Source organism: Leptopilina boulardi, unplaced genomic scaffold (assembly GCF_019393585.1).
Source record: "Leptopilina boulardi isolate dan_hultmark-lab unplaced genomic scaffold, ZJU_Lbou_2.1 LbouV2_123, whole genome shotgun sequence".
Taxonomy (NCBI): domain Eukaryota; kingdom Metazoa; phylum Arthropoda; class Insecta; order Hymenoptera; family Figitidae; genus Leptopilina; species Leptopilina boulardi.
The window spans coordinates 4,127,428-4,144,219 of NW_026137667.1; the positions used below are offsets into that span (position 1 = coordinate 4,127,428).

Sequence of the window (16,792 nt, forward strand, 5' to 3'; positions counted from 1 at the left end):
ACAATTTTTTATTATAAACAACATTGAACAAAAAATATTTAATTCTCTTTATTTTAATATATATGTAAAATTATTTTTTATTAATGAATATTGTTTAGTATAATTAAAAAAAATTTTTAAACTAGAGTAAGAAAATATTTTTTTAAATTCAATGTTTCTATTTTTATGTGCAATTATAGAAATATTGTGTTTAATATATAAATATCTTAAAAATACAATTTTTATGCTTGAGGGTTTTTTATAAATAATTTTTTGAGAAATATTTTTTAAAAATCTTATTCTTTCAATTTTTTTTTTTACGTATAGCACCATTCCTTTTTTTTTCTTTTAGGTTTACAGAAAAATTAACGTCATAATAAAGTTTATTTTCTTTTAAATATTTAACAATGATAAAGTTAGTAAATATTTTTTTTTATATATATATGTTATTTAATAATATATATCACGTAGCAACAATTAATAATTTGTGTGTTTTCACAGTAGTATTTCCTTTTATACAATATATAGCAAGAAAAATTTCTTGTCAATTGTTTTTATGATAATGTTTATATTTTTTTTTTTATAATCGTGCTTTAAGAACGGGCGTGTAAAATTATATTTTTTGGCAATTTGTTTTCTTTTTTTTTTCAAATCACAGTCTTAAATTACTTATTTTTTAATCAGCATTCAAAAAGATATTCTAAATGATTTTTTCCCGTTATTTGAAATAATTTTTTAAATCACTTATTTTTAATCATTTTATGCTCAATTATTTTAAAATTTCAAAGATTTGAATTCTAATTTTTTTTTTAATTTTTCATTTACAATTAATTAATAAATAAATTAATTTTTTTTTTAAATAGTAAATAATGACAATTTGTAGTATATGTTAATTTGTTTTGTTGTATTTAATTTTTTTTTTATGTAAATTCTGTATTTTTTATTTGTCTTGGTCCTGTATATTTAAAATTTCTTAATTTTTAAATACATTTTTTATACTCAATATAACAATATAAATTATTATTACAATTAATGAATAATTTATATATATATATATTTTATTTTTTAAATTTGCGTTTAATTTTTAAAAATTCACATTTTAAATATGTGAAAATAATTTTCTATTTTATTTATTTGTTTTTGAACTTTTGATAATGTTAATATTTTAAAAAAACTGATTAAAAAAAATTTTGAAAATTTGAGCACAAAATTTTAAGAAAAAATAAGTTAAATTACATTATAGATATAAAAAGTATTTTTTTTTTTTTTTTTAATATTAATTTGCAGTTTTCAGTCTCAATGAAATTGTTCTACCAATTATTTATACTTTCTTGGTTTTAATAATATAAAATATAATCTGTTAATTAATATTACAATAATAATTTTAAATAAAATAATTTTTTATATTTATTTATTAACAAAAAAAAAATATTTTTACGATTATGTTTTAGTGTAATCATAAATTGAATTGAAAAATTGGACGGGGCAATTAATATTATTGATTATTTTTGGTTTATCTTGATGAAATTTTGCACATTGATATTATTCATTATATATTTAATTGTATAAATGAAATATTTTGATAAACCAATCTAAATATAGAAAAAAAAATAACACTATAAGTTTGGAAAAAAAAAAAATTATAAAAGACAATGTAAGTAGAATCAATATTTTCTTTTACAATAATTTTGATAAGAATCTTTCTAGTCGAGAACTAGCGAGAGATTAGATACAGTCGCATTGATTAAAATATTTAATTTCTAAAAACAATATTTTTTTTTTACGGATTTTCTTTTCTTGATTCAACTACTGTAATATAGTGATTTCACATAAATATATAATACATCTTTTTTTTGGTATATATATATAGATAGAGAGAGAGAGAAAGATTATTTTCTAGATTATATTTAACCATTAATTCGCATCTCGTCATTTCAATAAAATTTATCGGATATTTAAATATTCAAAATATAAATAAATTATATTATGTATATATCTGTATTATCGTATAAAAAGGGGATAAATAAAATTCAGTTTATTTCAAAAATGATAAAGTTTTCCGATAAATTATTATATATCTTTTTTGAATCTTAAAATTTTTATTTGGCCTCTAAAAGTTTTTCCACTTGTTTATATATATATAAATTATTTTTATATATATTTAGTAAAAATTGTAATTTGGCCTTAAAATTCTGTTTTAAAAAATTTATCCTTTTTTTTTGTCACCAGGGTTAGAGTATAATTAAAAATAATTTCAAGTGGACCCAAATATGGTATTTATAACAATAGATTAAAAGATCTTATATTTATAAGATGGAAAAATTTACTGTATAGTAGTAAGCCTAAACATTTTCCATCGACCCGTGATAAGATACAAAGTGATTTAAATTCACTTTGTTTTACAGTTCTTTATAGATTATTATAATTCTATTTTAAAAAAAAAGAGAAGTCAAAAATAATAAATTTAAAAATCGTTGAAAATGAAGGAAGACAAATTTTATTTTTACACTGACCTCTACTTTTTTAAAAAAGAAAAATGTATATTGGAAGATCTTCATTATATTAAAAATTAAATTGTTTACATTAGTTTTAGAGGTCACATATATCAGACACTACTGTTGTGCAATCAAATCATTTTTTTTTTTTTTTTTTTTTTGCTAATTACTAACACTTGACTAATTTATTTTTATTCATCTACTTTTATAATACTTTTTATTATAATATATATATATATATATATGTATATAATAGTTCAACAGTATCAAAGCTTGTGCAAGTGCAGGATAAATAATATCATATGTATAACATACATGTCAATATTAATTTGTTCTATGCACTTGATCTGCAATAAAACACTACAAAATTGTCTTAAATTTATTTTTTATGGAAAGAATAAGAGTTTTTTTTCATTAAAAAAAAAAAAAAAATCATATTTCTTATTCGCTTATTGCATCAGTCAAATATTTATTTGGAAATAATGTTTTTTTAATTATAGTTATTTTAATATTAATAGTAAGAAATTGATAATAATAAAAAAGAACTTACAAAAACAAATTTCGAGTAAAAAATATTATTTTTGGCATTTAAATAGAATTTAGCCACCCTTTTTTTTTTATCGAATTAAATCAGGTTTTTTAGTCAGATCTTTTTTTAGTGCCAATTTTTTTTTTTTTATTTTCATTTCCTTTTTAATAAATATTTTTCATGTAGGAAAGATTAAGAAATTTTTGGAGAAAAAGAGAAGGAAATTTTTTTTTTCTTTTATGTTTTTTTGAATGGCAGAATTTGAACATAATTTTCTATTAATTTTTGTTGATTTTCTTTTTTATTTCTCAACTTTAATAAAGATTGAGAATGCATTTTTTTTTTTGAAAATTTTGTAAAAATTCTTTTTAAAATAAATGTAGGAAAAAATCTTCTTTTTTTTCTTGATCTCCCTTTTTTTTAAGTGTACATCGATTAGGCACGACATTATTCATTGAATCTAAAATGGTACTCTCAGTAATAATAATAATTGTTATTATTATTATTATTATTATTATTATTATGTTGAGAAAGTTAAGCTTCTTCTGAATGAGAGCTTTGAGAGCTACGTTTTTTCTTATGGTTGTCATGATGATGATGATGATGATGTTGATGATGGCGGTGATGATTCTGGTGTTGACGAACGCGGTCTCCATTCGTTGGAGTATCAGTTTCTGGTTGATTTTCGTGACCTACCAGAAGGTCCAATGTGGCTCGTGTTTCTGGTGATTCCTCGGAAACAGTTTGTGGCAACGGCGTGGCCAATGGTGATTCACTTGACAATGGTATACAGTGTAAAACGTAACACCTTATACCTGCCAATAGAATGCCTGCAAAAAAAAAAAAATTTTTTTTTTTCCCCAAAAAAACAATATTTTTAAATTTAATTTTTTTCGCGTGAATTTTTGAAAATTATTTATAAAATACAAAAAAAAAAAATTAATTACCCATAAGAAGCAAAGTTGCTCCAGCTATGAGTAAAGCAAGTCGATGATCGGTTGTTGTTGCTCCTGGAGCAAGCTGAACCAAACCAACCACAAGAACTATAGCACCTAACAGAAGACAAGATACCACCGCTTGCAAGCCCGATATCTAAAAAAACCAAAAAATCTGTTTATTAAAATCTTTGAGGGAGATCATTTTTTAAAAAAATATTTTTTTCACTGTTTCGCATCCAGTTTTTTTTTTTTTGATTTAAAGAAACCAATTTGACTTTTTTTTTCTATCATTCGAAATAAAATTTTCTTTGAAACAAAAAACAAAAAAGATTTTTAGTTTCAAATTTCTTTGATTGAAACAAATTTGAATTAAAGAATTCTTTGAATTAAATAAATTTGTGGCATATTAAATCCAAAGAAATTCTAATATAGGATCAAAGAATAACATTTATTTTGAATAAAATAAAAAATTTCTATGAAACGAAAATAATTTTTTGACATCAACTTTACATAATTATATAATTTTTTAAATTATTCAAATTTGTGTATTTTCAAGCTTTTAGATAGATATATATACTATATATTGTAATTTTACTTCATTTTAGTGCACTCTTCTGGAAACATTTGCCGCTTGAAAGTGTTCACAAGTTAATGTATATAAGGGTTGAAAGCTTTCTCACATCCCTCCTGAGGTTTTTCAAGTACACACATTTATTATATATATATATATATATGCATATATTTTCCATTATACGCGCACATACTCTGCTTGCAATACTAAAAATTTATTTGCTGACACAATTTTTTTGTCAATTGCACACAGATATTCGATTAAAAAAAAATATATTTTTATAACGAGTCTCTACATTTTAATATTAAGAAATTGCATTATTAGTAAAATTATTTTAAAAAAAAAATGTTTTCTCAATCATACAAAGAAAAGTAAAAATTTTCTTTCAATTCAGTATTTATTCCACAGAAAATTAAAAGGCATTAAAATAAGCTGCAACACTTATTATTTTAATTCAATTTTGCTTATTTTAATCCATTTTGGTATTAAAATAAGCAAAATTGGATTAAAATAATAAGCGTTGTAGCTTATTTTAATGCCTTTTAATTTTCTGTGTTGATTTATTTTTCTGAATTAAATTTAATAATCTTTAAGGAGAGGATTTAAAAAAAAAAGATGTTTATTTTTCTAAAGGGAAAATTTTAATTTTTATATTACCAAATGAATAAATGATTTTTATAGTACCAAATGAATAAATGATTTTTGTTATATTAGAGAGAAAAAAAAGGGACAAAGTGTGTTAGATGTTGTGCTATAAAAAATTTACCTTGCCACATAGATAAAGCTCAGGCATTGGATCAAGGTGAGCATTATGACTGTGCGGACTTGGGGTAGGTGGTGATCCCTGAAGGGGTGGCATCCACTGGCCCCCTATGTAAAGTTGGCTAGGTCGCTTCAATCTTTTCTCTTGTCTTCTCCTCTCATGGCGAACAGCCACAGCTGGCATTGCTCCGATCATCCTAAATTATGAAAAAAAAAAAATCCACCTTTAAACACTGATTCCGTTTTTATTCTACTTATTCAATTACTCATTTTTTCATTCTAATTTCTAAATTCTTAAATAAAAATAATTTTTTAATGTAAAAAAAAATTTATTCAATAATATTTTATATAAAAATATTTTTTTTTTATTTATATAAATAAAAAAATATAATTGCAAAAGAAAAATTAATTTTTTGTTTTCTCAAAGTTGCATAATAATTATTAATTATTGTAATTTAATTGCAATTATTGTAAGTATTTCGAAAAATTATGTCTTTAAAGTTTTAATAATACTTTTATTTATAATTTACATCTATAAAGAATAACGAAAGTTTTCTCTTTTACGATAAAAAATCGTCGATTCGAGAATTTTTTTTTCACCCATCAAATCTTTTCGAATTTTTATTAAAAAAAAATAAATAAAAAAAAAATCATTCATGTGAAAAATACTTAAGTTGAAATTTTTTTCCAAATGTGTTTCATATATATATATATATCCAGGAATTACCTCTTTTTCCATTATTTTCTAAAGCTCTCGTAAATTTTACTTATGTTCATTCAAGCTTCCCTCGAAACGAGAATTGAAAAATCCATATTGAAGTACAGAGAAACATTGTACTATTACTTATTTGTTCGTCGTTTTATAAACTGATGAAAAGTGTTACTATTACTGGGGAAAAAAAAGAGAGTAACTTTTCTTTTCTTTTTCGATAAAAAAAAAAATAGTTTTTTTTTCCATGAAAAAAAATATTAATTTTCTAGAGCAAAAAATTGATTAATTTTATTGCAATAAAAATTCTTGAATATTATTGAGAATTAAAATGGAAAACAAAAAAAAAAAGGAAAACAGTTGGGGATTGGAGGGGAAAAGCAAAACTCGGAGGGTTCGGGAACCAGGAGACGCTATGAACTTTAGTGACCTCGCGTGACCCCGTCGGTCGATACGATTCTAGGCACCCCTCCTCGACACTCCCATGGAACATCACCTGGAGGATTCTTGCAATAAATCCCATGGATACCGCATAATCTTCATTCACAATCTTTCAATTGTTTTTCATATATTATTTTATTTAGACGTATATTGTTCGATGATTTTGAAAACCACAAAAAAAAATTTTAGATCAGTAAAAAAAATAAAAAAAAAAATTAATATAAAAAAATATTTATAAAATATTTCTCTTTAAATTTGAATTAGCGAAAAGTGAGCTACTAATTTAAATTAGTAAGAATTTTAACTAATCTTTAGTCACTATTTACTAAACCTTTAGTAAAAAAAATTTTAAACTACTAATTCAAATAGTAATATTTTACTAAAAATTAGTATAAAAATTCTTACTAATGTGAATTAGTAGCTCACTTTTCACTAATTCAAATTTAGAGAGTTTACTTTAATAAAGTTTTAATTTTACTTGAGACAAAAAAAAATGTTTTCATTTTTTCTAATAAAGAATAAAATAACTAAAAAATAATAAATAAATATAAATAATAAATAAAATAATAAAATAAATAAAAATAAGAAATAAACTCTCTAAATCTAAATTACTCTCTAAATCTGAATTAGTAAAAATGTTTACTAATTTAAATTAGTGACTTACTTTTTGCTTTAGAATTAGTTAAATTTTACTAATTGTTAGTAAAAGTTACTAATAATTAGTAAAAATTTTACTAATTCAGAAGCAAAAAGTGAGTTACTAATTCAAATTAGTAAACATTTTTACTACTCTCTAAATCTGAATTAGTAAAAAAGTTTACTAATTTGAATTAGTGACTCACTTTTTTCTTCTCAATTAGTAAAATTTTACTAATTATTAGTAACTTTTACTATCGATTAGTAAAATTTAACTAATTCTAAAGCAAAAAGTGAGTCACTAATTTAGTAAACATTTTTACTAATTCAGATTTAGAGAGTAATTCAGATTTAGAAAGTAGGGAAAAGTGAGCTACTAATTTAAATTTGTAAGAATTTTCACTAATTTTTAGTCACATTTAACTAAAATTTTAGTAAACAAAAAAATTTTAATTACTAAATCAAATAGTAATATTTTATTCAAAATTAGTAAAAAAAATTTTTACTGTGCTCACTTTTCACTATATAATTCAAATTTAGAGAGAATAATTTTACTTCCATTGAAACAAAAACTTGCATTTACAAAAAAAAAAAAAATATTTTGTTTTCTATTTTTAATATTCTGCTTTCTATTTGATTATGTACATATGAAAAATGCACATTCTTTTTATACTTGAATAATATACTTGTTACTAAGGTAAAAAAAAGAGATGAAAATTTCAGGTAAAAAATTTCTTTTAATATTATTATTTTTTTTTTTGAGAGAGAGATAGACTATTTTTTGTTATTACAATTGGGATTATTTAATTTTCAACAAAATAAATATATATTTCAAAAAATAAATACACTTTTAATTTTGTTTGGAAAAGCTCATTATAATTATTAATGATTTTACGTCCAACTTTTCTTATTTGAGGGGAAATTTGTTTCCAAATAGTTTAATCGACTAAACGAAATAAAAAATTAAAAAAATCAAAAGTTTTTCTAACAAAAAAATCGATAATAAAATTGAACAAATTGAAATTAAAAAACAAAATTGAAAAAATAATTTGAATTTTTCATTTTGAAAATCGTTATTCTTTGCAAGTTGACATTTTATATGTCGTAAATTTAAACTCTTGTAAAAGTTATGTTTTGTCCCTTAATCTGTATCACAAGACGTTGCAAACTTTCCTGCATTAATAGTTAAAATGCATTCGATCTTATCCTCCCTATATAATGGCAAACAATATTAATGTACTTTTAAATATTATATTGCCTACTTTATGTGCTTTTATCACGAACTTTTCAATTTTGTTCCATTTTTTTTTCAAAATATTCTCTTATATATTTTTTTATTTTATTTTATTTTTTTTTTTATTTTTATCCTTGTGTGTAAAAATTTATTTTTTGTTAAATATTTTTTTAGACATTTTGGATTTCTGTATTGAAAATGCTTATTGTTGTTTCAATGATGTGTTTTATAAACAAACTTTTGGAACCCCAATGGGTTCTCCATTGTCTGGTGTTATTGCCGACTTAGTAATGGAGAAACTTGAAAATGATGTTCTGAAGAAGTTGGACTTTCGTTATATCTTTTATTTTAGATATGTGGATGACATTATTATATGCATTCATAAAAACAATGTCAATAAACTATTAAACACCTTTAACGGATATAATGAGAATTTACAATTCACCATTGAAATTGAAAACAATGGACAAATTAGTTTTTTAGATACCCTTCTCATTAGGGAGAACGATTCTATTATTACAAATTGGCACCATAAAGATACTTTCTCTGGTAAATACTTAAATTTTAATTCTAATGCTTCTATTAAAGACAAAATTTCTATAATTTATGGTTTAGTAGATAGAGCAATTAAACTTTCAGATATTAAATTCTATACTGATAACCTAAATTTTATATACAATATCTTAATAGAAAATGATTATCCACAAAATTTCTTAACAAAATATATTAATAAACGTTTTGAAAATTTATTTATTAATGATGATAATAATACTAATAAAATACCATTTGATTCTTCTAATTTAGTAGTTTTACCTTACGTAAATGAGTTACATTCTTCCTTTAAAAAATTATATAATGAACATAATATTAGAGTCGTTTTCACTTATGATAAGGACCCCTTTAAAATCTTCATAAAAAATAAAGATCCTACACCTTTTTTATTCAAAAATCACGTAGTTTATCACATTCCATGCCAATGTGGAGCATCCTACATTGGTGAGACAGAAAGATATATTAAAGACAGAATAAATGAACATAAAAGAGATTGCAGGTATGACAATAGAAAATCCGCCCTTGTAATTCATTCACATGAAAATGATCATATTTTTAAATTCGATGATACAAGCATTATATGTAATGAAACAAAACTTAAACGTAGAAAATTCAGAGAAATGTTTTACATTCTTAAAACTCAAAATTCCGTGAATAAACACACTGATTTAAATAATTTAAATGAAATTTATCACTCCCTGATTCTCAGCACTGATTAATAAAGAAATTTTCAAATTTAAATTTTCGTTCAATTTAAGCCGGTCATATAGATACCTTCTTAATCATATAACGATTAATATATATTAGTAATTCTCTAATTCTCTAATTGTACCTTTAAAAATGTGACAAACTCATTTCCACTCACTTATCTCCATTAAAATATTATAAATATTATCAAGAACAATCATGTTCTTGATAATTAATAATTTATTTATAAATAAGGATAATTAAAAAATATTAATGAGGAAACCCTCTTGGTAAGTTTATTTTTCGATAATAATAAAAATTATACATAAATATTTTTGAGGTTAACCTTTCAAATTTCAAACGAAATTACTTTTAACTGAAAATCAATTCTACCTTTTTATATAATAAAATACTAAGTCACACACTGTTTCCTTTATGTAAAATAAAAATTTTATAATTACATTTAGATAATATGTCTGAAGAGGCCTACCGTTGGCAGGCGAAAGCTCATAAGGCAAGTTATGATAATAAATGGATTTTTAAATAAACAAACCAAACAACTCACTAAAAATTTATTTTTTTCAATATTTCAAAAAAAAAAAAAAAAAAACGAATTGGAGAATATATTCTATAGAATTAATTCTCCAAAATGTGACACACGTGTTTTGTAATTGTGCGTCACACATATAGAAGAAAAAAACAACCCTTATGAATCAAGTTTTGACGAACTAAATCACTTAAGCTTTTTTTGTGAGAAAAAAAGAAACTTCCGAACGAAATAAATACGACTCGAAAAAAGTTGAGAAGTTCTAGTTATACGATCTTTATATGTGTTTCCTCTACTAAATCAGTAACAGTAATGATTATCAGCCAACTTTTTTTAATGAACATAAAAAAAAAAAAAAATTAGAAACTTTATGATCAAGAGAAAAAAATTATAATTTTGAGAGAAATCTACACCTAGAGAAATATTTTATTTACATTTATTTGAATCAAATAAAAATATATTTGTCCCAGAGTTAGTTTTTTTTTTATTTCTTTCTAATTTTTATATGATAGTACAAATAAAATTTTATTTAACGTAAATAAAATTTATTTAAACAAAATAAATATTTATTTGCCTCTGAGAAAAATATATCACGGTGCACCAGAAGGTGGTTTAAATAAAAATAAATTGGAACTTAAAAATTCTTTTTGATTATGATTCTTAGATGAATAAAAAAACATTTCTCAATAGTTTTTAAAATCAGTTTACGTGCCCGATTTAAATAAAATTGTGTTTTTATATAAAAACAGTGTTTTATGGGGCATCAGAATTTATTTAATCTAATAAATACTGTAATAAATGATAAAATAATTAATTATTTTCAATTTTACATATAAATAATTATATTGCTGTAGTGTTTGTGTCCGATTTTAAAAAATTAAATTATAATGTTAAAAGAACAATTTAAAGAGTGACAAAATTTATATAAGAGAGTCGAATGGCCTCTGAATTTTTTTTTGGCAAGAAGAGACCTTTAATTATCGCTCTATAAAAACGGCACTAAACGTGAAAATGATAAAAATTGATTTTAAAATACTTTCTTCTCGAAAGACGGACACTTTTTACAAAAGCAGCTGGAGATCCTTATCTTATATAAATTTCCTAAATCCGAAAGATTATACGAATCCGCATACAAAAACACGATTGCAAAACGAAAAGTAATATAATGAGGGGTTCATTACCTCCTGCCGCCGTCAGATGGCAGCAGCATTCAGGGCGCACAAAGTCGCAGCTGTTATTAGATTACTTTTCTACTTTTTTGTTTTGCAACCATGTTTTTCTATGGATTCGTACGCAGTCTTTTGGATTTAGGAAATTTATAAAATGAGGATTTTGGCTGATTTTGATAAAAGTGTTCGTGTTTCGAGAGAAAAAGTATTTTAAAATCAAAACTATTTCACGTTCAGAGCGATTATTAAAGCTCTCTTCTTGTCAAAGAATTTCAGATACCGTTCGACACTCTTAATGCATAAATATAAAAACAAAACAAGAAAATAACTTCATTGTTAATAAATTTATATGAACCCAAATCTAATACATCTATTCGCATATATAAGTATACATTAAATAAATTCTGGTTCCTCATAAAATACTATTTTTAAATATTTAAAACTCAATTTGTTTTAAATTGGGCATGTAAGCTGATTTTAAAACCTATTGAGAAAAGTTTTTTATTCATCTTAGAACCATAATTAAAAAGAATTTTTAAGTGCCAATTCATTTTTATTTAAACCTCCTTCTGACGCATTGTGATATATATCATTACTCTAAATGTATATAATTTTTCAGTTTATTAATTTTTTTTTTTTTCAATACAAAAATTTTATATCGATTAATTTGTTTTTCAGAAAATAGAACGCTCTCTCGAAAATTTTTAATGGTTTTTTGTAATTGTCAAATTCAGATGTTTCGAATTTAAAATTGATTGAATTCAAAATTGTTTTTTTTTTTAACGGAGATCACAGTTTTATAAATCAAAAATGTTTACAAAAATACAAATAATATAGGTTTGAAAAAATAATTTTTTCAATAAATTAAAATATACATTTTGATTGAATATATTATTATTAAAATCGATTAATTTTGTAATTTTTTTTTCTTGAAATGAAAATAGTCAATGAATTGGAATTGACAGGAATTAAATTTCCATAATGAAAATATATAAAAGTTATGATAAATTTCAAAATCAATTAGTACACATATAGGGGGTATATATACTTGTGTATTAATTTCCAGAGTATTTCATATGTGGAAGTAGTTTTTAAGTGGGTGAAGAGAGAATGTAAATTCACGCTTCTCAATTAGAATAAATCAACAAGGAGACAATTATTTAGAGCGTATCATAAATCTTTATTCTCGAAAATTCGTGCGTCAGATGTATATCGGTGGTACAATAGAGAAATGGCATCAGAAAGCTTACAGCTATGTGTGTATTTTTTTTCTGGAAATTGTAATACATTTTTTTTTTTTTTTTTTTTTTTTTTTTAATTGTAATTTAATCTTATAGATATAACAATTTAACTCTTTGTACATTTATGAAGAATTATATATATTTATATACGTTAATAAATATTTATAATAATGATATATAATTTAAATAGATATCATGGGAAAATAAACTATTAACAGCTATCGCAATTTCGATATTATTATTTATATTTTAAATATTATATATATATATGCTCTGATAATATTTTTATTTTATAATGATAACGTGTATATGATATGATGCGAAAATTGTTGACGAAACAAAACATTATTATGAAAAATTAATTTTATTCTGTATTACAAAAAAGGATATTAAAATTATCATTTAGAAATTGAAATTAACAATTAACAAAATTAATTTATAGAGAGCAATTTTTTTTTATTTTTTAATAAAATATCTTTTATTGTAAATAATAAAGTTTTGTTTCATTTACGTTTTTGTATTTTTTTTTTTGTTCTTTTGCTTTTATAATTTATTTTTTAAAAACGCATTTTTTTTTATTTATAACTTAAAAAAAACTTGTTTACCACAAATTTCGATTTTTATGATAGAATCCGGTTGAAAAAATCATAAAACTATTCGCGAGTAATTTATACACTAAGTCGTAGAATAAATTTTTTTTTATTGTTATTTACATGTTTATATAGATATAACAGTAAAATAATAAAATAATTATGACCCCTTTTTTTTTAAATATTAGTTTTGATAATTTTTCTCTCATTTTTTTTTATTTTGATAAAACGAAAAGCAGTTAACTGCACAGATCTATGATTTTTAATCATTTTTGCACAGAAGTATATATTTTTTTTTTTTTTTTAACATGTTTACATTTATGTAATTATGCAAATATAGAGTTGGTCATTTATAATTCCTGCATCGTTATTAACTAATGACCATTTAATTCAAATGAGCGTGAAGTTTATTAAATAGGTTTTTGATGACAAATTATGTTAAATTAACATTAAACTAATTACTAAGGATAGAGCTTCTTAATTAAAATGAAATTTTAGAATCACAATTATAATAATTAGCTGTTGATCATAAAATAAGATTTTTCAATTTTTTTTTTCGTTTCTTTCTTTCACAGTCTGATTAAACGATTTTGTTTTTATTATCAATCGTATTTTATAAAGAAACTGTTTTGTTTGCAAATTAAATTATAAATTTTTTTTTGTTAATGTTTATTGTAAAAATTAAATTATTTGAAATAAATTTAGCGAATAAAATTTTAAATAAAATTTTAAAAATTTAATAAAATTCGTAAATATTTTTAGTTTTTTTTTGCTAACAAATTATTTTTTTCTTTTTTGAAAATTTGGGTTTTTTTTATTATAATTATAATAATATAATTATTATAATAATTTTTTTTTAATAGGCGGGTATTATCATGTAAATAGTCAATATTGAATTAATTTAATAAGAATAATTTTTTTTCAATTAAAAAAACTTTTGACTTTAAAAATATTTATTTAATTTTTTGAAACTATATTATACTCAAGTTTGAGTTTATACAACATTTGTAATATGTGTTTTTTGTGATGCACTGACTTATGAATATATAGTGAAATCAGTGAATTGTTAAATCAGATAGACATATGTGAGAAACTTAAATTCCCTCATGAATAGAAACATATATGAAAACTGATTCTAATAATGGACTTGACTGTCCGATCCAGAATGAAATTCACCTATGATATGGTAAATTTTAGATCTTATATTTCTGGCACTAAATCTGCTTGTTTTTTTTTTTTTTTTTTTTTTTTTTATTTGAACATCATCTCAAAATAATAAACCAAAAATAATAGAAAAATAATTTATTTCTAAAATTTAAAATAATTTAAATAATTATTTCACATTGTTATTTTTAGTTTTATAATTTATTTGATTAAAATAAAAAGTAAATATTTAGTTAATTAACTTTTTTTTCTAAATTTTTCATTTAAAGAAAATAAGAATATATATAATGTCATATGCAACAGGTGTATCAACGCATTTTACCTTTGATTATTAAAACACAAAATAAGTATCAACTGATTATTGGCTTGTTGATGCAAAAGTAATTGCTAAAATTGCTCATTGAAAACTTCATTAAACACAAGTTAAAATGTGTTGATTGTTTTTGTTGAAATTCACAGTCTTAAATAGCAATAGAATTTCTTTAAAAAAAAATTTTTTTTGTCTTATTCATTAATTCTTTAATAAATTTTATATATTTTAAATATATATTTCTTTAGTCCAATGATTAAAGTTAAAAAAAATTTTTTTTTAAAAGTAAAATAAAAGAAAAACTTTGAGAAAATCTTATGTGTTAATGAATGAAATTGAGTTAATAAATAAAAATTGTCTTCTTTATAGAAAAAACTTTCATCATTTAATTATCATTATTTGCCGGTTATCTTAAAAATATTATAGAGATCCTTTTGTGAATTATATACCTACAAAAAAAAAAAAATCTAATAAAATTGATGCTTAAATTTGGTCAAGCAAATATAATTATTAAGAAAAATTTGCTCTCGACCAATTGAAGCGAATTTCTTTATAATATTTCGAGTTTTACTCATTTTGTATAATACACTATTAATTGGTGCGAGTTAACTTTTTTTGGATCACAGAATTGTAGCGCTCGAGCATGATTATTATTATTATTTTTTTTTTCTTTTTCTTTAATTATTCCAGATTTTCGAAGACGATTCTGTCTGATGAACAAATTATCTCTCATTATTTATTTTAATTAAAAATAAATAAAATTCAAAAATATAATAATAATTAAAAATTATTAAATAAAATAGTTTTAAATTTGCAAGTTGAAAATAAAAATTATAAATCATTTTTTTATTAAAAAAATTGTTTATTAAAATTTTTGTATTAAAAATTATTTATGAAAATTTTTTTCACTTATTGTGAAGAAAATACGAGTGAAAGATATAATAGACAAAATCTCGTTTTCATGTGAATCTACTTCAAGATATACGTTTTGAGAAAGTTTAATTAGTTCATGAACAGAAGTTTATGTACAATGTGCTCGCAAATGTCAAAGGAATGTACAATTCTTAATTTAATTTATATATATATATAATATTATAGCAATTCAATTTAATAATAATGTTTAACAATTTATTAAATGTAAAAAATTTCTAGTTCAATATAAGTATACATAATTTGTATATATAGAAAGAGATTGTAGATTATATAATAATGTTATTAGAAATAGTCTAATATACATCTTACATTAATTTATATAAATAATTTTAGTTCGTATATATAATAGGAGAAAAGGGGAAAATGCGCAAAATTTTCTCTGATTCAAATAAGTCAGATGCAGTAAAAATTCGTTTCGAAAGTTCTAAATTCAATTATTTTTTTTTCGTATATTTTTTTTTTACTGTGCTCTTATTATATAATATAATACTTTTGAATTTTTTTTTTCATATAAAAGCACTGCAATACGTATATATTTTCTATATTGAAAGGTGATTTTTCTTTTTTAATTCTTTGTGTTAAAAATTTTCAAAAGAATAAAATAATTCGTTTTTTTTTTTGAATATACAATAAAACACTAAAGAGCACAATAAAATTTTTTTAAAAAATTTTTACTCGAAAATTTGTAAGCTATAACAATATCGCAGAAAATCTCATAAAAAGTATGTGAAATTCAAAACCTTTGAAAAAACCTCACTAAATTTTTTTTCCATTTTAAAAAATTTTTTTTCATTGTTCTTTTAAAATTTAGAATAGTATTTTTTTGTTTGATAAAAATGCTTTTGTTTTATTTTTTTTTATCAAAAAAAAAAAAAAATTGATAACAAGAAAAAAGATAGTGATTTTTTTTTTTTTTTTTGCTAAGTGAGATTTGATTTTTTTTAATAATATAATTATTACATAATATTATGTGATCTATATATTAAACATGGTTTAACCATGCCTTCTTTATAAGAAGGAATAAGGATTATATACAATTTATGTATATACGCCTACATTATATAAATTTGAATGATAAATGCGTACAAGAATATTTGGTATTGTGATTATTTTGCATTTTCATTTTCGAACCCTGAAATATGTTTCGAAGAAGCAAATTATTAAGCATAGAATATGTCCGTTTCGATTAAGCAATATTAATTTTTATAAGGGTATGGAAGACAAATTAAAAAAAAAAATGTGACACAATTATTAAATTAATTAAATAGGAAGCGATTCGTATGTTTTGGCAAATTTTTCTTAAAA

The 16,792-nt window shown here is 21.7% G+C and overlaps 1 protein-coding gene across 1 annotated transcript; it reads left to right on the top strand.

Moving 5' to 3' along the window:
• Positions 1–8,239: 8,239 nt before the first annotated feature.
• LOC127291089 (uncharacterized) lies at positions 8,240–10,047 on the top strand. The gene is made up of 2 exons (XM_051320018.1): positions 8,240–9,823; positions 10,001–10,047. Exon 1 carries the CDS (start codon positions 8,279–8,281, stop codon positions 9,563–9,565), a length of 1,287 nt encoding a protein of 428 aa, XP_051175975.1. The 5' UTR covers positions 8,240–8,278; the 3' UTR covers positions 9,566–9,823; positions 10,001–10,047.
• The last annotated feature ends 6,745 nt before the right edge of the window (positions 10,048–16,792 follow it).

What these genes read in the sequence shown, in the direction of transcription:
- LOC127291089 (XM_051320018.1), top strand. Translation starts at nt 8,279, where the DNA reads ATGGCAAACAATATTAATGTACTTTTAAATATTATATTGCCTACTTTA.